The 25,147-nt window shown below is 38.5% G+C and overlaps 1 protein-coding gene across 1 annotated transcript in view; it reads right to left on the reverse strand.

Annotated features, from left to right (window-relative positions):
• Nucleotides 1-24,656, reverse strand: part of LOC126177057 (RRP12-like protein) — a 141,078-nt gene extending 116,422 nt beyond the window's left edge. Inside the window, exons 1-2 of the mRNA XM_049924294.1 lie at nucleotides 24,435-24,656; nucleotides 9,856-10,030 (exon numbers count right to left, since the gene is read on the reverse strand). Of these exons, the coding sequence (XP_049780251.1) occupies nucleotides 9,856-10,030; nucleotides 24,435-24,564 (305 nt within the window). The 5' untranslated portion in view covers nucleotides 24,565-24,656. The remainder of the gene's footprint in view (nucleotides 1-9,855; nucleotides 10,031-24,434) is intronic.
• Nucleotides 24,657-25,147: the final 491 nt, after the last annotated feature.

The raw sequence follows: 25,147 nt of genomic DNA on the forward strand, positions 1-25,147 counted from the left end.
ATCAACAGTCATTCTTGCCGCCGCCACATATGTGAGTGTGTGTATCTCTGCTACAGAAAAAGTAAGAGGTCAAAAGCTAGTGTAAATACTGTATTCTGTCAATTGTTTCTCTGCACCACAAGTTGGTCAGCTATAGGTGAGTGGTTGCCTTTCCTTTATTTTACATATAAATAGAACAGACTGCTACTCAGCACATAGAGGAAGTGCTGAGTGGCAGACAGGCAACTGAAAGAAGACTGATTAAGTCTGGGTGTTATGCTATGGTGTATAGGAGTGCTAGGGAAACAGACAGGGGGCTCATATAGGAAAGACAAACACTCACTTTTCTGAAGTTGAAATTTTGATAAGAAATTCAGTACAATCAGAGGAAACGGCAAGATAAAGCACATCTGCCATCATGAACTAATTCTGTACTTAGAAAACGGTCAAATTCCCGAAGAAGTGCACTAACAGGATGTACCTTGGTGGAACAACAATGTTGGATTGCAAAGGAAGCAGGAAGAGGGCTGTTCAAGTTTGCAAAAAGTGAAGGACAATGTGCAAAATACTGGTATTACTATTAAGTAAAACAATCATCTCGGAAGGCATTCAGTGAGGACTTGGAAGCTACAGCTACAGCTTCATAAAATCCTTACAAGAATACCTACAAATCCAGGAGGCACACTAAGGAAGGAGGATGGTGAGATACAAGGACAGCACATGAGACTCTGCATGTGCTCCTCAAGACTCGCTTCCCTCAGTGCAATCTGAAAGAGGATATACAGCAATGGGAGGCCTGGAAATCTGCCAGAGAATGTGTGGACTCTGAGAAAGTCCAGTGGTCAGCGGGAAAGTTTCAACCATTGAAGACCCCAGTCCTAGATAGAAATTTTCTGGCTCTAAATCATTGCTAATGTTTGGAGGACAGCGAATATTGTTTCCATTCCAAACACAGACATAATTCATCATACCAACGCTAAGGGTACGAAACTGATCACTCTGTCCTTCCTTTTAAAAAAACTGATTAAAGTGCATGTTAGGGAAAGGAGGTTAACTGAGGGTCTTCTACATGTAAACCAATTTGTGCATCAACCAGACAAATCATGTGAAATAGCACTTCACCAATTATTTGTTGGGAAGGTGGAAAAAGCTCTACACTTTCAGGAAACTGCTCTCTGCTTCTTCCTGGGTATTGAGGGGGCTTTTGGCAATACAACTTTCGAATCCAAGGGTAGAGGTGCAGAAGAGCATGCCATTAAGACCACTATATATGGGTGGAGTAAGACCGAGCTGAGTGAATGAATAAGAGAAGCCACCTTGAATTATATTAAAACGGCGATAAACATCACCGATGGTGTCCACAAGGTAGGGTTTTGTCCCCGCTACTGTGGAACCTACTGGTGAATGGACTCATTAAAGAGCGAAAAGCCAAAGGTTACTTTGGCAAGGAAATGCAAATGAATTTAGTCACAGTAATACTTGGCATATTTGCCAATATGTTATAATAATGGCAAAATGTGCTCTGAACATTGTCCAAAGCTTGCGTAGGAAACAGGACCTAATGATTAGTCCCAAGAAACCAGTTGTAGTACCATACGCAAGAAAGCATATCCAAATGTACTGGAATCTTAATCTCTTTGACAGAATTCTACCAGTAGAAGGGGTAGCAAAGTAACTAGAGGTAACCTCGGCTGCAAAACTAATGTGGATCTCTCACAAGCTCCAAGGCAAAAGGTGCTCTCATGTGCACTAGAAGGGCGTGTGATAAAAACTGGAGTCCAAGTCCCAGGAGCATGTACTGGATATACACCGCTGTAATGAGACCCATGACAATTTATGGAGCTACAGTAGCACAGTGGAATAAAGTAGAACAGAAGGTGGCTGCTAAGGAGCTTTGGAAGGTGTAGAGATTAACTGCTAGCCATAACAGGTATATCAGCAGCACACCCACTGCTGAAATTGAGATTGTGCTGGGCATGCACCTTTCCCATTTTTGGGCTATCATGGCGGCAGTGGAAGGGCATACAGGTTAAAAACTGGAAACTTTAGAATATCTAGACTCCCACACTAACATAATGAAAATGATGAATATATAAATAGTTGGGGAAATGCCAGCTGACTACACAATAGCTTCCATATACTTCAACAAACCTTTCAGCATAACAATTGGAAATAGGGAGCGGTGGAAGTATGAATCATGATTCAGTTCAGGAAACAGTGTCTGGTTTACTGACAGACTGAAAATAGGTAGAAGTGCTGGGACCAGGGTATACAGCATAAACTAGATATGCACTCTCTTTAGGAATGCTGGCTATGGTATTCCAGGCAGATACAGGGTGTGATTCAAAAGTTTCAAGACTTAACTCAGAACTAGAAATTTATTGGACATTTAAGTACAGCAGACTGAAATTCTTCAAAATATGATCCTTCAGCATCAACACAGTGCTGCCAGCGCGTCTTCCACTGTTCGTAGCCCTTCTGGAAGGCCTCGGGCATCATGCTATCAAGGGCTCTCATCGAAGCCTGGTGGATGGCATCAATTGAGTCGAATCCCTTCCCTTTTAGGCCTGTCTTGACTCGAGGGAAGAGGAAAAAGTCACTTGGAGCCAAATTGGGGCTGTAGGGTGGCTGCAGCAGTGTTGTCATGTTGAACTTGACCAAAACTTTGGCGGCGGCGTGTGACGTGTTAGCGGGCGCGTTGTCGTGGTGGAGAATCCAATCGTCCTTGATCGCTGGGCAGACGCAGTGAACTTGATCCCTCAAGCCGTGGAGCACTCCAGTGTAAAAGCCACCTGTGATAGTCTTTCCAAGAGCAACAAACTCCTTGTGAATCACTCCTTTACCATCAAAAGAAACAATCAGCATGCACTTCACACACACAACTTGCTCATGTGAGCTTTCTTGGGCTTCGGCGAGGAAGCAGTGTGCCACTCTGAGCTTCGACACTTCAACTTGTACTTGTACTTGTGGACCCTGGTCTCATCACCAGTGGAGCATTTCCTAGCAAACAGTCATGTGTCGTTTCTTCTGATTCATCGACAAAACTTTCGGCACCAGTTTGGCACACACTTTTCGCATCGTCAAATTCTCTGTCACAATCCTCCACACCGTACTATGACTCAGTCCTAGTTCATTGGCAATTAATCTAGTACTAACACAACAATCATTGTTTAAAATTTCCCACCCTCTCTCCACATTTTGATCCGTTCGGTTTAATGATGGCCTCCCAGAGCAGTCGTCGTCTTCAACATTCCTGCAGCCATCTTTGAAACATTTGTGCCACATAAAACCATTGCTCGGGACATGGCTTCTTCTTTAAAGGCCTCTTGAATCATATGGAGAGTCTCCATGGCGGTTTTGTTCAGTTGCACATAAAACTTAATTGCATAATGCTGCTCCAAGTGCTGCTCCATTTTCGCCTCTCCCACTTTTCGACCAAGGTCAATGACAGGCACTCATGCTGCAAGCGATGTGCACCCTCCAGGGTTCTGGAGGCAACTGCGGCAGCATCTGTTCGTTCCCTGAGACCCCCCACTACTTCCCCCACCCAGCGGAACCAGTCCGTGCGCGCTCCCCTACTCGGAAATGAATCCGTCTTGAAACTTCTGAATCACACCTTGTATACTCAGTATCAGAGACTGCATGGAGGAGAATTTATGTTGGTGTTAAAAGGATCAGAGCATCTGAACTCATTTATGGAGCCAAGCAGCTGTGAAATCTCTTTCAGCCCCTGCAGTGAAGTCAAAGATCGTTGCAGAATGCCATGAATCCCTTGTTAGACCAGGGGAAAGCAACAAGATATACATGCGATGGCTCCCTGGTCATTTGGGAACTAGTGGTAATGAACAAGCTGATATGCTGGTCAGGGCAGAGGCAATTCTCCACCTGTTGGACCTGAATATGTCTGGTCCTTGGAGACTTTGCATTCTTTTAAATCTGACATGCTTTCTTCATTCTGTCAGCAAAAGTGTCCTGACCTGTTTTGTGTAACACGGTGATCTGTTCTGCCTCTTATTAATTCACTTTGTATAAGACTCTCAGTTGCTCTCAACACTAATTCTTTGAATTCAAGCCACATCTGGTTCACACTTATATTGCTCAACATAGGATTAAACAGCCAACCGGTTGCATACGAACAGGAGGTACATTGGCCTAGGTTTCAACACCTACTAGGGATGTCTTCACCAGAAAAAAATATTGCTAAATCCTATAAAATAATACATAGGAAATGAGATATGATCAAAAACATATAAATTGATATAGCAATTTCCATGACGCACAAAGGTTACTTATGTTAAATTACATTCTTAAAAAACAATAGTAAATTTGGAACAGCTATGCTCCTGACAAAAGTGAAATATAACATTGTAGCCTTTGCCAAGTGTGTCCAGCTGGGAACATCATCAGACTGATTGGCTCAGTGGCTTACATTGCTGCCACAAAAGCAATACAAATTGCATTGCCTATCAGGTGCAGACAGTAATGTGCCCATTTGAAACATTGTAACAGAAATACTAGAGAAAAAAAAGGCAGTTAATTTAAAATCAATATATAAAGAAAGCTTAAGGTCGTTTTGAAAATACACAGTAGTCAAGCAGATTAAGTATAACAGAGCCATCTTTTAGACTTTACAGACATCACTATTACATAAAGGACAGAATGACACAGAAAAAAATTTTACAAACAACTGTACAATCCAGAAAATATTTGCATGAAGGTAACTTCAGTAGCACATAACTATGAGATTAGAAGAAAACAGTGTTTCGAAATCAGAAGCAGGGAAAATATAGTAAAAATAGAGGAATGAAAGTCCGTGAGCAGTGCATTGAAACCATTGGAAAAATTTTTGTTACGTAGTTGTTCTCTAAGAATGAAGCCATCATTCTTAGAAATATGCTTAAAAATCTCTAGCTCTTCGAGTACATCGAGCCTATGACCTTTCTTTCTCAATGCATTTCAGTTTGTGTCTGGTCATTAGCAGTGGAATTGTGTACATTAGTGCCTCTTCTTCCCAACAAATGTTCCTTGTACCTGCCACTAAAATACCTTCCAGTTTGTCCTATTTAATAAATGGAACACATATCCCAAGTGATTTTATACACTCCTGAATTATGTATATTGGAGTAACTGTGGACCTGAGATTGTATGTGAGATTTTTTTTTTTACAAGTTATTGTTCATGGAAAATGCAACTTTGGATCCATATTTTTTAGTCAGGAGATGATGAATTTTACAATAAGTGTAGAAATAATAGACAAAACAGATCTTCAACTAACGTGGGATCATAGCCATTATTAACTGCAATAGTTTTTATCATGTTCACCTCTTCATTAAGCTTGTCAGGTGAAAAAAGCATAGAGACAGCATGATGAAAGGCTGAATGGAAAAATGTTTTCTTATGGGAATGAGTATCCACTGAACTAGCAGGCACAATTTGATTTATATTAGTGACTTTTCAAAAAATACTGTCCAAGTAATTAAGCCGACAGTCTTTATTTTCTAACTCACAAGCGAAGCTAGTTTTTTCATAATACATGGACCTCTGTATTGCTATTGACGATGGCAGATATGTGCTGCTGAAGTTACCTCCATGAAAATATTTTCTGGAATGTACAGTTGTTTGTAAAAATTTTTTCTACTCGTTCTCTTCTTTACATAATAGTAGTTTCTGTAAAGACTAAAAGATGGCACTATTATAGTTAATCTGCTTGACTAATGTGTATTTTCAAAAAGATATTAAGTTCTCTTTGCATATTGTTTTTAAAATTGTCTTTTTTCCCAAGTATTTCTGATATAATGTTTCAAATGGGCACATGTTACTGTCCACACCAAGTAGGCAGCACAACTCTTATTGCTTTCATGGCAGCAATGTAAGCCACTGGTCTGATCAGTTTGATGATGTTCCCAGCTGGACACATGTGGCAAAGGCTACAATGTTATAGTTCACTTTTGAAAGGAGTGTAGCTGTTCCAAATTGACTACTGCTTTTTAGCAATGTAATTTTTGATAAGTAACCTTTGTGCATCATAAAAATTGTCATCTTGATTAATGTGTTTTGATCATACCTCATTTCCTATGTATTATTTTATAGGATTTAGCAACATTTATTCTGAAAAAGACACCCCTAGTACGTGTTTAAACCTAGGTCAATGTACCTACCGTTTATGAGCAACCGGTTGTCTGTTTAATCCTATGTTGAAACCAGTATACAGTTGCTGAATAACAGCCATGGCTGGCTTAAAGGAGGGGAAAGGGACCAAACTATGAGGTCATTAAATGGTGAGTCACTTGTGTGGAAAAATGTTGTCACACCATCCCAATCCATAGATCACTTGTATGATTAATTATAATGAAAGGGCAAGTCATTACACACTAAAATGTAAATGGCTACATGCAGACCATTCGCAATGGTAGCTTTTGTATACAGATGCAAATTAATACTTCTTTTCCAAAACCTTTAACATATTACAGCAATAGAAATTCATCAATGGGATGCAAGGAGCTTTCAAGGAGAAACTTCTAACTTTTTCAGCTTTTTCCCAAATTAAGTTTGCTGTCTGTCATACTTTTTATATCAATAGCTACATGATCAAAAATTTTGGTGGTGGCACCTTGTACCCTTTTTTGTGCTGAAGTCAGCCTTGATGTAAAATAGTGAAAGCCATCCTATCTTCCAGTATTGTAGTTATGTATATCATCGTTCCTTCTGAACCTGCAATGGGTTATTTAAAGTACTCCACGGGGGAATATATAGGCTGCACAGCAGTAGTCAGTATTATAACTCCTTAAACAGGTGTGTACTTGATTATATTGGGTGAGTGTAACATACTGCTCATCCAACATGTTTTTGAGCAATGAAAAGTTTCTTTCTCAAAAATGAGTTACCTCAGAACATAATTCAGTGTGATACTATTGAGTGAAAATATTCTACCTTATCAGTTTTTTTCTCCATAAGATTTGCAATGATTTGAAGAGGAAATGTGGCTTAAGCAAGTTCTTTTAAGTGTCTTTTTCCAATTTACATTATCATCAATATGGATACCTAAAAATTTTGAAGTTTTCACACTAGTTATTATTTCCCCATGTTAATACACTTACCACTGATGTATCTCTATTGACGTGCAGAACTGAATATTTTATGTGTTTTTTAAGTGGAGCGAGAGACTATATTAAGACTATTATTTACCACTTCTTCTATTCTGTGTATGTTTGGATTGAGTACAATACCAGTGAGCTCTGCAAAAAGAACCAATTCTGCATATTAGATGTAAGGTTGTTTATATATACAAGAAACAATAGTGGAACTAAGATTGAGCCTTTTGAAACTTCTTACACGATTACTGCCTAGTCAGAAGACTCTCCCCTGCTTACATTGTTTGAACTGTTAGGTTAGATATGACATATTTGTTAGCTATAACATCAATTCTGTAAAATTTCAGTTTATCTAGGAGGATATTGTAACCAACACAGTTAAGTGCCTTTAGGTAGGTCACATAAAACACTTTTATGAAATTCAAATTGTGATTTACTAAGGATATTAATGTTTCTCGGGTAGGATACTATACTAGAGTACATCACCTTCTCAAAAATTTTGGAAAATGTGAGTAGTGAAATGTGTCAGTAGCTGCTGTTCTCTTTCGTATCATCTCCCTTAGGTAGGGGCTTAACAATAATATATTTCAATCTTGCTGAAAAATGCCCTGAATTAGTGACACATAACGTATTTCAGCAAAGACAATACATACATTATTGTATGAGAACAGCTCTTTAGTACTCTGTTGAAGACACCATCAAATTCACATGAGCTTTCATGTTTGAATGAGAATATATAATTTTCTTAATTTCAGAAGTATTTGAAATGTCTTTATAACTGTATTTTATGAGGGCTCATTTTCCAGCATACTGCTTTGATTTTCCTATTGAAATGATTGTTTCTACATTTTCTACTACGTTTAAGAAATGATTACCAAACATACTTGCTGGCCTGTCCATTTAAATGAACAGTAACATTACCCTGCTCTGTGACCTGTTGTCCTGTCTCTCACTTCACTATGTTTTATGTATTTTGTCAGCCGTACTTCTTTCTGAGAATGTGACATTCCTTGATTTTTGTTACTTCTCTTTAAAATCTTTGCAATGTGCAACTACAACATGATGGCATTAAATCTAATACATGCTATGTAAAATTCATATCATCATTTGAAAACAGCTTTTCTCATAAAATAATCAAAAAGACAAAGTGTCATGCAAAACAGACTCCTAGAGGGATTGAAGAATCTCCTGGAAAGATTTCCACTGAAGGAAATTTATACTGAGAGGCACTATCTTGCAGCTAATTATGCACTATCATCAGAGAGAGCATTTTTTGCTGGCTAGGGGCCTGTACAGTTATTTTCTTGCTTCATGGTTCACCAAAGAAAACATTATCAGAGCACCACTGCCTTTATTCATCAGTGTTGGAAATTTAATTAACAAAGTCAAACCGTAGGAGAAAAAACAACATTTCCAGGCAATTTTTCCTACTAGAACCTTTAGAAAATCTACATTAAAATCAATGGACTATTAACAGCTTGTTGTTTGGCAGAGTGTAGTAATGAATTCATATGCTTCATAAACAGTTTGAAAGTTCCCAGTGGGAATCTATACACAGTTAGAACTTAAAGTGAACCATTTCTCAGTATTCCAACAACGGAAACTCCAGGTGGGATTATTAACAATATAGGAAAAAAGACAGATTGCTATGTACTGTAAAGAAGTCAAGTTGCAGACAGGCAGGATTAAAAGACATGCACACTGAGCTTTAGGCCACAGTTTTAGTCAGTAAGAGTAAGAGAGAGAGAGAGAGAGAGAGAGAGAGAGAGAGAGAGAGAGAGAGAGAGAGAGAGAAACACGCACACAAGACAAGCACACCTCACGCACACACTACTGCCAACTCCAGCATCTCGGAACGGAGACGGTGGAGTTGGCAGTCGTGCGTGCGTTAAGTGTGCTTGCCTTGTGTGTGTGTGTGTGTGTGTGTGTGTGTGTGTGTGTGTGTTTACTGACGAAGGTTGTGGCTGAAAGCAATATGTGAGTGTCTTTTAACCATGCCTGTCTGCAACTTGACATGTCTTCTTTATGGTACGTAGCAATCTGTCTCTTCCTACATTGTTGATATTTCTCAGTATTAATTCACAAGCACTAAGTTCTTTGTGCCCATTTCTACAAAATGTAATTGTCTCAATGTTTCTGAACTCACAAAAATGGTTCAAATGGCTCTGAGCACTATGGGACTTAACATCTGAGGTCATCAGTCCCCTAAAACTTACAATTACTCAAACCTAACTAAACTAAGGACATCACATACATCCATGCCTGAGGCAGGATTCGAACCTGCGACCGTAGCGGTCGCGCAGTTCCAGACTGAAGCGTCTAGAACCGCTCGGCCTCTCTGGCCGGCTCTGAACTCACATTCTGCACCCATATTAGTTCTACATGAAGAAGACAAGAAAGTATAATCCTTCATATTTAACATCTCTAACCTTGCAGTTATATGATGTTCAGATAGGCAGAGGATGTCTTTCTTTTCACAGCTCTCTAAATCTTCCAGACAATTTATCTATGTAAGTAAATGCTTTGTAATAATTTCTGAACATGCAAACAAGTTTCATTCAGTGCCTGTTATGGCTTTATTAACAGTGTTAAACATCATATTATACTACTGAATGATATTCTTCTTAGTCTACACAGCAAACATTAACCCACAAGTTCTTCACATGCTGAGGCACACACACATATACCTTGTCTTGAAAACCTGAATAATGTAACATATTTATCTGAATTTAATATTTAACCTTGTACGAAACGCATATTGTACTCAATGAAAGAACACCCTTACCGACTAAATGACATATTACTGCAACTACTCCAGTCACTGGCAAAGGTCTGAAATGTCTTGAACGTTCCTCCAATTGTCCCTTCCTCAAAATCTCCAGCCACCAAAGATTCGGTATCCATTTTTGTTGTGAATGCATCATGCTTCTTAAGTGCCTCAGTTGTCAATCCACTCTGTCCTGAAAATCAAATATAACAACATCGATTCAATGTTTGTGTAACTTAAATGTCAGAAATAATGTCTTTTCAGATAAGGCTGCATACACCAAGAAAACCTAACTTCACTACAGAAAGCATTATACACATCTGACATTTTACTTCTGGTTTTATCCGTCCATAAAATAATGAAAGAAGAAAGGAGAGATGAAATTTATTCAGAGCCCAGACATATGAGAAAGATTTTAGTCAGAATGGAAGGGGTGTGAAGATTGCAGAACTACATTAATGGGTGGGGAATATCATATTTATATCAGAGGTGGTACACATTTTAGATATAGAGATGATCTAATAACAATTAGTGAAGGTAAAAATTTTAAATTGGCAGCTGTAGAACTAACAATACTAGGCATCCAAGAAAATCATTCCGTGTGTGTACCGTTCATCTAGGTAGTGGTGAGCACTTTCTTCAACAAATTAAAAGAAGTCTTGGAAAGAGACTCAGCCCTGTGAAGTAATGGGTGAGTTGTGGCGCCCTGGAAATAATCTAAGTTCGGAGTTGGCGTGGCTGCATGGGCTGCTTGGTAAGCAGGTGCCCGGCAGCGGCCACATGGTGCCAAACATTAGCTGAACAACAGGGGTAGCCCCAGTGTGTGGTCAAGTGAGCAGTGGCTGGAAATTCCTTGGTGACGCTGTGTCGATGAAAGAGACTTGTATGCCAGGAGAGCCAAAGATGGCAGACTTTGTGAAACCTTAATGGCAGACATTTCGGAGTTCGTATGGAAATTAATAGTAGCCAGATGAATCATGATATCTCAACAATAAACATGTACATTACTATTATTTGCACAACGATTCTGATGGTGTAATCAGATTTTCAATATCTTTATTAGTTTAAAGTTTAGTATCTGACTGTAAATTATACAAGTAACACCCAGCAACAAATTTCCAAAATCCAAACGGTTCATCCGATTTCATCGATCGACATGTCTTTAGAAAGTTATTAGTGTAAACCTAAATTGGTATAAATACAGGCATGTAACTTCAATAGTACATGAGTTATTGAAGGTCAAAGTGGCCGATTACTATCGATCGCATCAGGCCGTAAGTACTACACAGTACACGAAAAAACGGTAGCAGCATGCTTATAAATACATTTATTCATCTATGTCTTTGTTTATACCCGATATATGCTATTAATGAAGAAATTGGTAAATTATTTACTGTGTTTTAGAAAGCACAGACACATCAGGCTACTGACCTACTTTCGCTTGCTATTCCTTTGATATATGCATATCTAATTTATTTATGTATTTAATAATGTGTGTTAGAACATGTTTATGGCCCAGCTGTAGGAATATTTATTTAATTTCAAGTCATTTAAATGTAAATCCAGTATTTCTAAAGTGTTTTATGTTTGTGAGTGTGCACTGGCTTGAAGACATGAAGGGAGCGCTCTAGCCAATCACAGCACTCATGAATGGGGAGACTCGATGGAAGTGGGAGAACAGACGGTACAGGACAGAGGTAGTGCTAGATGTGATGGTGCAATGGATGGATGGTCACGAGAGAGACTAGTAGAGTGTGGAGTTTTGCGCGTGGTCGTGGAGGATAGAAATATTTCGGAGTGAGAACCTGTGCTCTTGTGTAATTTCCGTGGCTTCTGCAGTGAAGACGTAGTATGCATTCAGAAGTGAATATCTCATGAGCTATGTTGTTGTTCATAACTAATTACGTGAAGTAGGAATCTACTGCTTCCCCGTTATTCCACTTATATTTTATATAATTGCTGGACCATCAACACCAGTAAGTGTTTTGCAGAAATATACCGCATTCTCCAAAGTACTTCTACTATAGTACTCATCATTTAAAGTTGTTAAGACAGTACCTGCAGATTTTATTTAATTGCTATCTTTCATTTATAAATTTATATGTTACATTCATAATTCACAACTGCCGAGCGATAGAAACCTTCGACCATTCAATTCATGTGTATATTCGTATTGTATACTGTAGACTCTGCAGTATTTGGCTTGTAAAGTGGCAACTATATATCCCAGCCCCTAGACAACGAAACCAGCCAAAATTTTTAATATTTCAACTTTGAGTCAGAGGGTACGTAATTGAGGGCACACCACAACACATTTCACTTTATTAGAAAGCCCGCAGCCCCCAAAAATAACATATGGAAACATGAATAACAACATAGGTGTTGAGGGTGAAATTAGTAATAGCTTACCAAACATTTTGAGCTGTTTTGGGGTGGCATAAATGGCTAACACTGCTAAAAGTGTATCAAAAAGTACAACTTCAGATTTAGACTATGTACTTACAGACATGTTACACGCATGGGAGAAGCAAGGTTACCCAAGAGACTCATGGATTCAGCAGTAGAGGGTAGGAGGAGTCGGGGCAGACCGAGGAGAAGGTACCTGGATTCGGTTAAGAATGATTTTGAAGTAATAGGTTTAACATCAGAAGAGGCACCAATGTTAGCACTGAATAGGGGATCATGGAGGAACTGTATAAGGGGGGCTATGCTACAGACTGAACGCTGAAAGGCATAATCAGTCTTAAATGATGATGATGATGATGATGACTTACAGATATTGACAGGAGAAACCGTAAACTATTTATAATAGCCCTTGACATTTCAGATCATTACTGCCAGATAGTAAAGCTAAAGACAGGCTTGGCAAAACCAGCAAAATTATAGGCCTTCAAAAGAATCTTCTCAGAATGTAAGTTACATGGTTTTTAATGGGCGCTGGCAAACCAAACCAGAGATATATCATTATCATCAATTTTCTGCTATATTAGCAGGTCCTTTGCCTCTCCATTTTCTGCAATCCATTGCTTCCTTCTTGTTGTTGTTGTTGTTGTTGTGGTCTTCAGTCCTGAGACTGGTTTGATGCAGCTCTCCATGCTACTCTATCCTGTGCAAGCTGCTTCATCTCCCAGTACATACTGCAGCCTACGTCCTTCTGAATCTGCTTAGTGTATTCATCTCTTGGTCTCTCTCTATGATTTTTACCCTCCACGCTGCCCTCCAATACTAAACTTGTGATCCCTTGATGCCTCAGAACACGTCCTACCAACTGATCCCTTCTTCTAGTCAAGTTGTGCCACAAACTCCTCTTCTCCCCAATCCTATTCAATACCCCCCATTAGTTATGTGATCTACCCATCTAATCTTCAGCATTCTTCTTTAGCACCACATTTCAAAAGCTTCTACTCTCTTCGTGTCCAAACTATTTATCATCCATGTTTCACTTCCATACATGGCCATAATCCATACAAATACTTTCAGAAACGACTTCCTGAAACTTAAATCTATACTCGATGTTAACAAATTTCTCTTCTTCAGAAACGCTTTCCTTGCCATTGCCAGTCTACATTTTATATCCTCTCTACTTCGACCATCATCATTTATTTTGCTCCCCAAATAGCAAAACTCCTTTACCACTTTAAGTGTCTCATTTCCTAATCTAATTCCCTCAGCATCATCCAAGTTAACTCAACTACATTCCATTATCCTCGTTTTGCTTTTGTTGATGTTCATCTTATATCCTCCTTTCAAGACACCGTCCATTCAATTGCTCTTCCAAGTCCTATTCTTCCTTCTTAAGGCTGCAGTATGTTGTATCATCCATCACGTCATCCAGTATCTGAAATCTGTTCATTCCTAGCTTCCTTTTCCTGTCTACATAACCTTCTAAAATTGTTTTTATCGGTCCGTCATTCTTTTTTAATATATGCCTAATCCAATTTCTTTTTCTTCTTTTTATTACATCTAGTGACTGTCTTGTCTCTTCCACTCTTCTCAGTACCTCTTCATTTTTTACTCTGTCCATCCAACTTATTCTTTCCATCCTCCGCCATGTCCACATTTCAAAAGCCTCCAGCCTTTCCTGTCTTTCATCCTCAAGGTCCATGTTTCAGCATCATACAGAAGAACCCTCCATACAAAACATTTTATGAGTCTTTTCCTGAATTCCCTGTCCAGAATGCTGCAGAAAATGCTCATTTTCTTATAGAATACCTCTTTTGCCATTGCTTTCCTTGTTTTAATTTCTGTGGTGCACTTATAGGTGGTGTCTATCCTGATACTTGCTGGCAGATTAAAACTGTGAGCCGGATCGAGACTCTAACTCAGGACCTTTGCCTTTCGCGGGCAAGTGCTCTACTATCTGAGCTACCCCAGCACGACTCGTGCCCCGTCCTCAGAACACTACTTCTGTCAGTACCTCATCTCCTACCTCCTGGATAGCTCAGATGGTAGAGCACTGCTCTTACGGGCTTCCAGAAGGTGCCACTAACTGAGCCTAAGGGAGTGATACCAAATGCCACACAATTTTCACATTTCACTGATTACAACTCAGGGAATCCACAGACTGGCTAAGTGTCATTTTCAAACCCCTTTTTTTCTGCATACAGTAACTGACATTTAAAATTACTGTTTTGATAGTTCTAATGACACTCTTTTGTTCCTGGCTCTGGTAATTTTATCCACTGTAGTAAAATAATGTAAAGGTCTGTAAGTTTTTCACTAAAATGCACTAGGATATGATGACACTTACATATTACCACCTATTAGATGAAATAATGGTGCCAAATGGATTGTAACTTTCAACTGCTTACAAGTTCCTTGCTTGTCAATAATGTCTACTTGGAAAATACACTATTTAAAAGTTTGATTTTGTTTCTTGAGTTGCATTTCAACACGTGCATCAGATAAAAATGGCAAAAACACCTACGGTATTTAGAAACATAACTGAAATAGTAAAAAATCTTATAGGAATCTCCAGAGGATGAGAATTTGACTCTTGATAACAGATTTGCAGCCTTCATGTATCTGGCTGGAAATGAGATGAGCAGGATTTATAATGTTCTGTCATCATCAATGTCATTAGAGCAGGAGTCCTAGCCCAGATTATGTATGGGGCTAAGGACAGATTTTTTGAAGGAATCATGACTATCAGCAGTAGTAATGCATATAAGTTGGTTAACGTAAATCACATGTTGGACAGAGATTTGAACTCCACTCACCCAGAAAGTTAAGTACCAAAACCAGTGTTATATTTCACTTGGTACATTATGCGACTAAAGTTCACTTTTATTTTGGCATATCGTAGGAGATAGGCCCTATTACCACATCAATTCAGAAAAGTGATCAAGTTCCATTACTATTCATGAATTTAACATGTTGAAAACAATCATACAAAAGACTATCAATCCAAAGGGCCCCCCGGGTTCGATTCCCGGCTGGATCGGAGATTTTCTCCGCTCAGGGACTGGGTGTTGTGTTGTCCTAATCATCATCATTTCATCCCCATCGATGCGCAAGTCGCCGAAGTGGCGTCAAATCGAAAGACTTGCACCAGGCGAACGGTCTACCCGACGGGAGGCCCTAGTCACACGACATTTCATTTCATACAAAAGACGTAAATCTGAATCTCCGCCACACACCGTCAGGTGGCTTGCGGAGTATGGATGTAGATGTAGATATGTGATAAAATGTGTGAAATCACTTCTGACTAACTGCAATCGATCAGCAACCTAAAATGGTGCCAAATAAATCAGTCATACACAGAGATTATAAAAGAATATTAATAGGTACATACATAAGAATAATATGTTTTTAAATACGCTAGTGTCAACATAACAAACACATTTCAGTGAAGAGACCATAATAAAGACCGCCACTTTCTGATAAGTGTAAGTCAGCTGACTTCATGCCACCCTGCAATGCTTGCACTTGTTATCAACTTTACCCACACAACAATTTTGTGCACCATAGCAGTAAATAGCCATTGTGAATCTACATCTACATCAAACTCCGCAAGCCATTTAATGCTGTGTGGCAGAGGGTACTTTCGGTACCACTATCTGATCCCTCCAAGCCTGTTCTACTCACGGATAGTGCGTGGGAAGAATGATTGTCGGTAAACCTCTGTATTGACTCTAGTTATCTCCTTTAGTCAATATACGAGATGTACGTGGGGGGAAGAAATATGTTGTCCAGCTCCCCCTGAGAAGTGCTGTCCCGAAATTTCAATACTAAATCTCTCCATGATGCACAATGCCTCTCTCTTGTACCATCTGCCACAGGAGTTTGTTTAGCATCTCTGTAACGCTCTCTTGCCAGCTAAACGATCCCATAACAAAATATGCCGCTCTTCGTTGAATCTTCTCTATCTCCTCTATCAGTCATACCTGACAGGGATCCCAGATAGATGAACAACACTCGTGAATAGGGCAAAAAAGTGCCAGATGAATTACATTCCTTAAGATTCTTCCAATGAGGCTGGGTCTGGTGTCTGCTTTTCCCACTATCTGTTTTATATGGTCATTCCACTTAACGCCGCTCTGGACAGTTACACCTAGATATTTTACAGCAGACGCTGTTTCCAGCTGTTTGCCATCAATAGTGTAGCTGTAGAGTAGTGGATTTCTTTTCCTATGTATGTGCAATATGTTACATTTATTTAAATTCAGGGCCAACTGCAGAGTCTGCACCATTCATCAATTCCCTGCAGGTCATTCTGCCAATTCTTACTATCTTCCAGTGTTGCTACTTTGGTACAGACAACTGCATCCAATGTTTTCTATTAGATCATTTATATATATTGTAAACAGCAACGGACCTATCACACTTCCCTGTGGTACTCCGGATATTACCTTTACATCTGTCGATTTAGTTCCAGTCACAGGTTTGCTCCGATACTCCGTAAGCTCATATTGTTTTCATTAAACAGCAATGTGGGACGGTGTCAAATACCTAACTGAAATCAAAGAACACAGCATCAACCTGAGCGCCATTGTCCACTGCACTGTGGATCTCATGCAGGAACAGAGCGAGCTGAGTTTCGCAGGATCTCTGTTTGCGGAATCCATGTTGATTTGTATAAAGGAGATGTTCATTTTCCAAAAACATCATAATTCTTGAGCGTAAAACATGTTCCATAGTTCTACAATAGACTGACATCAACAATATAGGTCTATAATTGTGTGGATCTGTCTTATGGCCTTCCAGTCATTAAGTACCTTTCATTGTTCAGGTGATCTATGATAAATAACTCCTAAAAGGGGAGCAAGTTCTTTCACATAATCTTTATAGAATCTTACAGGTAGCCTTTCCACAGCTAAGTGATTGTAGCGGCTTTTCAATTTTGTGATCAGTTATCTCAATATCTGCCATTTCGATGTTCGTACGAGGACTGAAAGGAGGGACAGTGTTACGATCTTCCACAGTGAAACAACTTTGGAAGACCGAATTCAGTATTTTCACCTTATCTCCATTATCTTCCATTTCTGTGCCAGTGTGGGCACTGAGAGAATGAACAGATGATTTTGCCCCACTTACTGATTTCACACATGACAAAAATTTCTCAGGGTTTTTATTCAGGTCGGCTGACGACATCTTACTTCCAAAATCACTGAACACTTTCCTCATTGCTCTCCTTACGCTCATTTTTGCTTCGTGCATCTTTTGTTTGTTAGATAAGTTTTTACTTCTCTTGAATCTGAGATGAAATGCTCTTTGTTTATGTAGCACTTTTCTAACAGGGCTATTACACCATGGCGGATCTTTCCCATTTCTTAAAACCTTACTCTGAATGTACTTGTCGAGCACATTGAACAATGTCTTTGAATTTTTTCCAGTTGTCCTCCACATCTTCATTCTCATCACTGAGTATTTGATGCTGATTGCTGAGATATTCTGAAATTTGTATCCTGTCACCCTTGCTGAACAAGTATATTTTCCTACCTTTCTTAACTTTCCTTGTAGGACCCGCCGTCATAGATGCTGTCACAGACTTATGATCTCTGACACATTGACTGATTCGATAAGTTCAGGTCTGTTTGTGCCAGGAGGTCTAAGACATTACCCTCTCGAGTTGGTTCTCTAACTATCTGCTCAAGGTAATTTTCAGACAAGACATCCAGAACAATGTCACATGATTCCCTGTCTGTGGCATCAGTTTTGATGGCGTAACACTCCCAATCTATACCTGGCAAGTTGAAGTCACCCCCTATCACAACAGCATGATTAGGAAATTACTAATAATATTCTGCAAGTTCCATCTGAAGCATTCTACAACTACAGATCCTGACCCAGGTGGTCTATAAAAGCATCCGATCACCATTTTTGACCGTTCGTTGATACTCAATTTCACCCAGATTCATTCACATTAGAAATCTGTGATAACCTCGCTAGATTTTATCGAATTTTTTACTGCAATAAACACACCACCAGCATTGGTGGCTAACCAATCTTTATGATAAACATTCCAATCTGAACTTAGGATTTAGTTGTCATCGACGTCAGGTTTCAACCAGATTTCTGTTCCCAATACTATCTGTGCATTATAAAGTTCAGTAAGCGATACTAATTCTGGGACCTTTCCTTGGATGCCCCTGCAGTTTACTAAAATCATATTAATCTTTTATATCTCTGATCTGTGAGGACCAAGATTCTTTGAGGTCCCTGTGGCTGATTTAATAGGCCAATCTTCTTTGGTTCCAAGGGAGGAGTTCTCTAACCTAAAAAAGCCCCATGTACACGACACACGTAATCTGCAACCCTAACAGCTGTTCCCTGCGTGTAGTCCAAGCTTTACCTATTAAGGGAAACCCTACAATTCTGCATCTGATAGCGGAGGTAGTGAAATTCACACCCAATACTGTCGTAGAGTTCTCTGAGCATCCGGTTTAGATCTTCCACTCTGTTCCAAACCAGAGGACCGCAATGAACGCAGGGTACGAAGCTACAAATAGATAGCTTAGCCTGCACACTGCATGCATTGCTAGTTGCCTTCACCAAATCATCCAGCTGCTGAAAGGAGCCAAGGATGGCCTCGGGTCAATCCATACCAAGTGGTCCAAGAAAAAAAAAAAATTGCTTGCTTGACCATCTCAGAAAAATTTTATATTTGCTAGATGATTTCCCCAATGTTTTGCAGTCACAAAAATATTTTTAAAAAATTTACTGTTTATTATTTTGAAATAGTAGCCATATTTGTTCCAGGCGCATGCGTTTTTTTTCATATTTGCAAGCATCTACATTTTTACAATTATTCAATAGTGGTTTGTCCTAAGCCTTTCAGATAAAATGCACTTCGTTCAACACACTCTGGGCTACATTTTAACATCATTATGACTTAGCTGAATGTATTTTTAATATATTTTAATAGTTCAAAATCATCAGCCACTAATTTAAAAAAAAACTCAATTTTTGAACAGTAGTTTTCTGAAGAAAGATTAATTTCTCAGCTTTAATATTTTTTCTGCTATTACACTGTACAGTATAGTTACTTTTTATGGAGTATCAATGGTGAGCAGCTTACACTTAAAAAATACACTAGGTATTTTAAAAATGGATTTTTTAAAAAATTTTCCATTTTTTGGCCTGCAATATCTTTGTTGGGGGACCAGACAAAAATCTGAAAATTTCACAGTTAATAGACCTTTATGATATCAAACTTCAGTATAAATTTCAACTTTGAGATTAAATTGGAAGTTATGGAAAAAATACAAACACGAGTCAAAAATACGGTTTTTAACTTGTGCGATATCTAGGCTTATGGAATAAAATATATCAGTTACAATATATAATTTAATCATATTTATGATTACTTACTTTTTTATTGAAAATGAGCCTACTAATTACAGTATATTGTTCTCTTGTTATTTGTTTTTAGTTCATCGCTTATTGAAAATTTGAGAAATTTGTTCACTCAGTTTGGGTGTTACATTACAAGTTTGCTCAGTCACAGTGGTAAATTCCATGAAAGACAGCTTCCTTAGAACATTTTTAAGTGGCATCCAGACTTGATCCTTCTCAAATATTTTAAAGACGTCTTTGGTCCTGGAGGGTGATAAAATACAACATGTACATCTTGGTTTTGATAGTTAATATTATCAACTTCGCTTATCCACAACTGTTCATCATAAACACAAGCCATTATGTCTTTATTTTGAAGAACCAGTTGTACTAGTTTTCCACACTGATGAAGTTCATTATCAGGCGAAGTTGATGTGATCTTACATTTCAGTGAGTTGTGTGAATGGGGTACAAAACAATGAAAAGATCAAGTGTTGTACCTTTCCTTCAAGACACTGTCATATACTTCTTATATTTCCTCACATTGTACAAAAAACATAGGTAATTCCTTTGACATATTTTTTACAGAATTCAAACATTTCTTGAGGTGTTATGATATGAGTGTCATCGGTCCACTGCAGACTTGCTTTTGTGACAGCTCACTTTGTTGTTTTCCCGACACCATCACAAACATTCTCCCCATGGCATGAAGCGAAAAGTGCCATTCTACATCAAACCCAAAATCTTCTTTATGAAAGGAGATGTTAATAATTTTTTTGTTTTGTTTTTATATTGACTTGCTGCCTCATCCGAAAATTAAGTCAGTTTTTTTTTAATGGAAGGGTGATGCTGTTAAATGTAGTTTGTTAATTTTAGTTGAAAAATGTGCACTGCTGTAGTGTTGTGTTCAAGGTAGTCACTTATGACACAAAGCTGTGGCTAATTAGTTTATCTTCCTCTTTATAATAGAATACAAATGGATGAACTGTGGCCTGTTTGTTTACCCAGTGGTGCCCTTGTACTTCATCTTGAACAACAAAGGAATAATTTTCCGAAAAGTCAGCAAGAACTACGCATTTATCAGCTGCCAAGGTTTGCTTTTTGTCTTTCAAAAATTTATTTTGAGCTTTTACAATAAAATGATGCATTTTCAGATTTTCAAGGTTAGCCAACAACACTTCAAAAAACTCTTCTCATGATTTAATGACTGTCACCATTTCATTTCTGTATTGTGTCACCCATTGTCTGTGCAAGACTGACCAAAAAGGTAATGAAATTTTTTTAAGTATTTCATTTCATGGTACTTGCATGTTGATTTGACCTCTGGGCCAACTCGTAAGTAAAACAACACTTTTTATTCTGCACTGTAAACTTTAATGTCTTCAGGATACACTCCATACACACTTTTATGACATGCTTCATTAATAACAACACCAAAATAACACTGAGACACCATTTCTCAAGAACTTCTAGCTAAATAAGTGTGAGGAGACAATTGTCGGTGTAAGGTGGAAGACAACAATCAGACTTGTATAGGCTTGTAAATGCAATTGTTAGCCTGCTGAAACAATTGCCACATCATTGTTTCAACAAATAATCATTAGCTAGTGTAATGCGGTGTGTTACGTTATGCAACTGGTATACTTTATTTGATTAGCCTACCAGATATCACTGATGTTAAAAACGTATTTTTGACTCCTGTTTGTAATCTTTTTTCCATAACTTCCAATTGAATCTCGAAGTTGAAATTTATACTGAAGTTTGATATCATAAAGGTCTATTAACAGTGAAATTTTCAGATTTTTATCTGGTCCCCCAACAAAGATATTGCAGGCCACAAAATGGAAAAATTAAAAAAAAAATCATTTTTTTTAAAATAGTGTATTCTTTTAAGTGTAAGCTACTCACCATTGACACTCTATAAAAAGTAACTATACTATACAGTGTAATAGCAGTAAAAATATTACAGCTGAGAAAGTGATCTTTCTTCGGAAAACTACTGTTAAAAATTGAGTTGTTTTAATTTGTGGCTAATAACTTTGAACTATTCAGTTAAGTGATAATAATGTCAATTTGTAGCCTAGAGTGAGTGAACTAAATGCATTTTATCTGAAAGGCTTAGGAAATCCCTACTGAATAATTGTAAAAAATGTAGATGCTTGCAAATACGAAAAAACGCATGCGGCCTGGAACAAATATGGCCGCCATTTTAAAATAATAAACAATAAATTTTCTTAAAAAATATTTTGTGACTACTAAACATTGGGGAATTCACCCAGCAAATATATTTTTTTTTTCTGAAATGGTCAAGCAACCAGTGCTGGACCACTTGGTATGGACTGACCCCCTCAGAACACAAGCAGCAAGGTCATTCATGCCGACATGTGCCACTACATGCAGCCGGTTGATCAATAGCTGCCAGCAGGGCCTCCTTCATCACGGATGAGAACTCCTAGCAAATATACCGAATTCACACTGGAACTCTTTCTCTTTCCATCCTTGTTTGCTATCTCTCTGAGGGGCTCTGTCACCCACCTAACACTGGAGCTCCCAATGACTAGCATACCCACCCCCTGTACTTGTCCAGACTGTGCAGGAAAATCAACCATTGGCACAACAGGAGAGGCATCTCATGCTGGCTCAGAGTTATCATCAACACTGGGTAGCACCTTGTACCTGCTGCTAAGATGTAGGAAGCCAGTCGCATGGCCTGCTACCCCTTTTGACTTTCGCACAGTGACACGCGAACCCACCACTGTCTGCCTCCCACTCTGGAGTGAGGACGGACCGGTCAGATGTTGTGTATCAGAAGCCGCAACAACATCCAGGTAACCAGGGGATTCCAGTGGCACCAAAGGTGTTGCAGGTCTTGTCACTGGCATCCCAACATCACCGCAACTTTGAGTATTAGCTAGAAGCATGTTGGCGGTAACCAACACAGCTTCCAACTGTTTACGGAGAGCAGCCAACTCTCCTTGTATCCACTCACAACAAGTACAGTCCCTAGCCTTATCGTACTGTGTACAAAACAGATATAAGGTTTCAAATGGCGCTACTGAGTTTGAAAATATACCAAAGGAGAATAAAGTAACACTGAAACTTGATGTGCAGATTTCTCACTGTACTCTGAGACCACAAGTTATTAAACAGAAATAAATTTCTCTACTGAAGTTGATGTATTTACAGATACCTGTTATTAGAAATCCTGTTTGCCGAAAAGTTACTGCACAAGACAAATATTCAAACTAGAATGCACTGATCTAAACTGTGTGCTGTCTACCAGCACAAAATTAATACTTAGTGGCATGATGGAGTTTCTGATGACAGTAAAATTTACACTAGGAAGCCGCCCTACACAAGGATATTCACAAGACTTATGTAACAACAAAAATAACGATTAATTTTCTAACCACTAGTCTACACAGTAAAGTACACCCGACGGTTAACTTTTTTGCAGAAGAATGTGATAAAAAAACAAAGACTAAATTAATTTACAGTTTATCAGACAAGAGCTGCTTTTGCTCTGCTGCGCATCCTCTCGGCTCAGCGGCTGCCGCTACAACCTAATTTTTATTAATGTCTGGTTGTAGCGACTGATATTATTATTTACAAAAATGACCAAAGAGGCTGTACCCGGTCATTCTAGCAAACTGCTGTCAACTTCTGCAACACATTAACCTATTACATGTTTGTTTCATTGATAAGCTATAATCTGGCTTCCCAGGGAGAAGGAGCAACTCACAAGCTTCCACTCCCAGCATCCTCTGCTCCAATGTCAAGTTAAAATGTGTGATCCGTAGGAATCGCTGCTTAAATGGACAACACAACTTGTATTAATCACATACAGTTTAGGTTCATGTGACATATTGCATCTCACATTTTTCTATAAACGATGTTGGCTGAAACAATGTCATTCAAATTTGTACCACATATCGTACCATTATCTGTCGGGCAATGAAGGAGGTACATATAATTAACTTTCCTATTACAAATCATTGTTCAAATCCAACATACGAAGAGTCACAACATTGCTAATGGCAGTCCCTATTCGATGAATGTAATCAATTTAACTACACCGACACTGGAAAAGCTGATGTGAGGCAAGTCACGCAAGTCTTCTAACATTCGACAGGGAGTATCTCAGGAAACAGCTTATCCAAACCCACAACTGTACGGGTGTTAATGACAAGGCAAGATGTCACTGAAGATGCACAGTAGCATCAGAGTAAAGAATGTTTGGTGCATAGTGAAACACGTTTTTCTGCCAATGCTAAATCAGGGAATATACTGTCTGAAATGTTTCCCTGAGCTGAACTGCTATAGAAAAATTATTTGAACATGTCTATCTCATACTCAGTAAGTAAATTTAGTGCAAGAAATGCCACATTCAGCTACTGAATTTAGTGCCAAATTAAACTCTGTTTACAGTAAGAAATTTAAAGGCTTTAGTAAAATATTTAATACATGTTGATCACGTATGCAGTAGTATCCCGTATGGCACTGCTGCGAAACCGTATTTATCGCTTGTCGTCAAACTGCAAACGTCAACAGTGAAGCTGAATACAACAACATCCACAGCTTTAAGTTCAAATCTACGTTGTACTACAACAAAAGTAGCATATAGTAAAGAGACACAAAATAAACTGCTGCCAGTAGCAGTAAAGCAAGTAATTTTACCTCCGCCTCTTACTTGAACGTGTATTTCGCACATAAATCCTTCTCTAAATAAATACTCTTCAAATATAAATATTTTTTAAAATTCATCTGACGGGAATATGGTAACGTGGGCGACACAAACTTAATTTAAAGATTATACATACCCAAATTTTCCTGAAAGAACCTAGATTTGGCAATATCTCTATGCTTCTGAATTTCCGGGTTTGAACTGGAACTATGACCTTTTTTCCATCTCTTGCCTTTTCCTTTTACACGATGTCGAAACGATCCCATGACGATCTCACTAACCACGCTGTTTTAGTTGCAATTGTAAACAACACAACACATGGGCTCCTCCAAGTTTCGCCAAAGTCCATACGCCTGGACATGCATCCAAAGTCCATCACATCACCACCTACGATCCCACGCGCATTAGAAACTAGCGCCGGCATACCTCTACACCGCTCGTACATTGAAAATACCGCACAGACTCATGCCAGCTAGCATGACTACCAAAAATGTTAAAATACCGTTCAGTTTTCTGATATCATGTAGCTTCTCTCACCATAATTAACCATCCATACAGACATATCCCGTAAACGGCCATAATATAGCTGTGTAAATATTTAATTTCTTTTTTTTTTAAATATATATTTTGTGTTTGTTCAGTTGATTCTTCCCAACTAATACTGTTTATCGTGAATATCTTCTATACAATAGGTAAATAACTACGCAACCATACTAAACTCCTTATAACGAATTAACCATCACCTGAGACCTTTAGCAATTTCTGCTAAATGAAATTTAGCTATCTTTTGTCCATCAAAAGTCAGATACACTTTTTTTTAAATTCTTAACAAATACACCACTTTAGACA

Source organism: Schistocerca cancellata, chromosome 3 (assembly GCF_023864275.1).
Source record: "Schistocerca cancellata isolate TAMUIC-IGC-003103 chromosome 3, iqSchCanc2.1, whole genome shotgun sequence".
In the NCBI taxonomy this organism is placed as follows: Eukaryota; Metazoa; Arthropoda; class Insecta; order Orthoptera; family Acrididae; genus Schistocerca; species Schistocerca cancellata.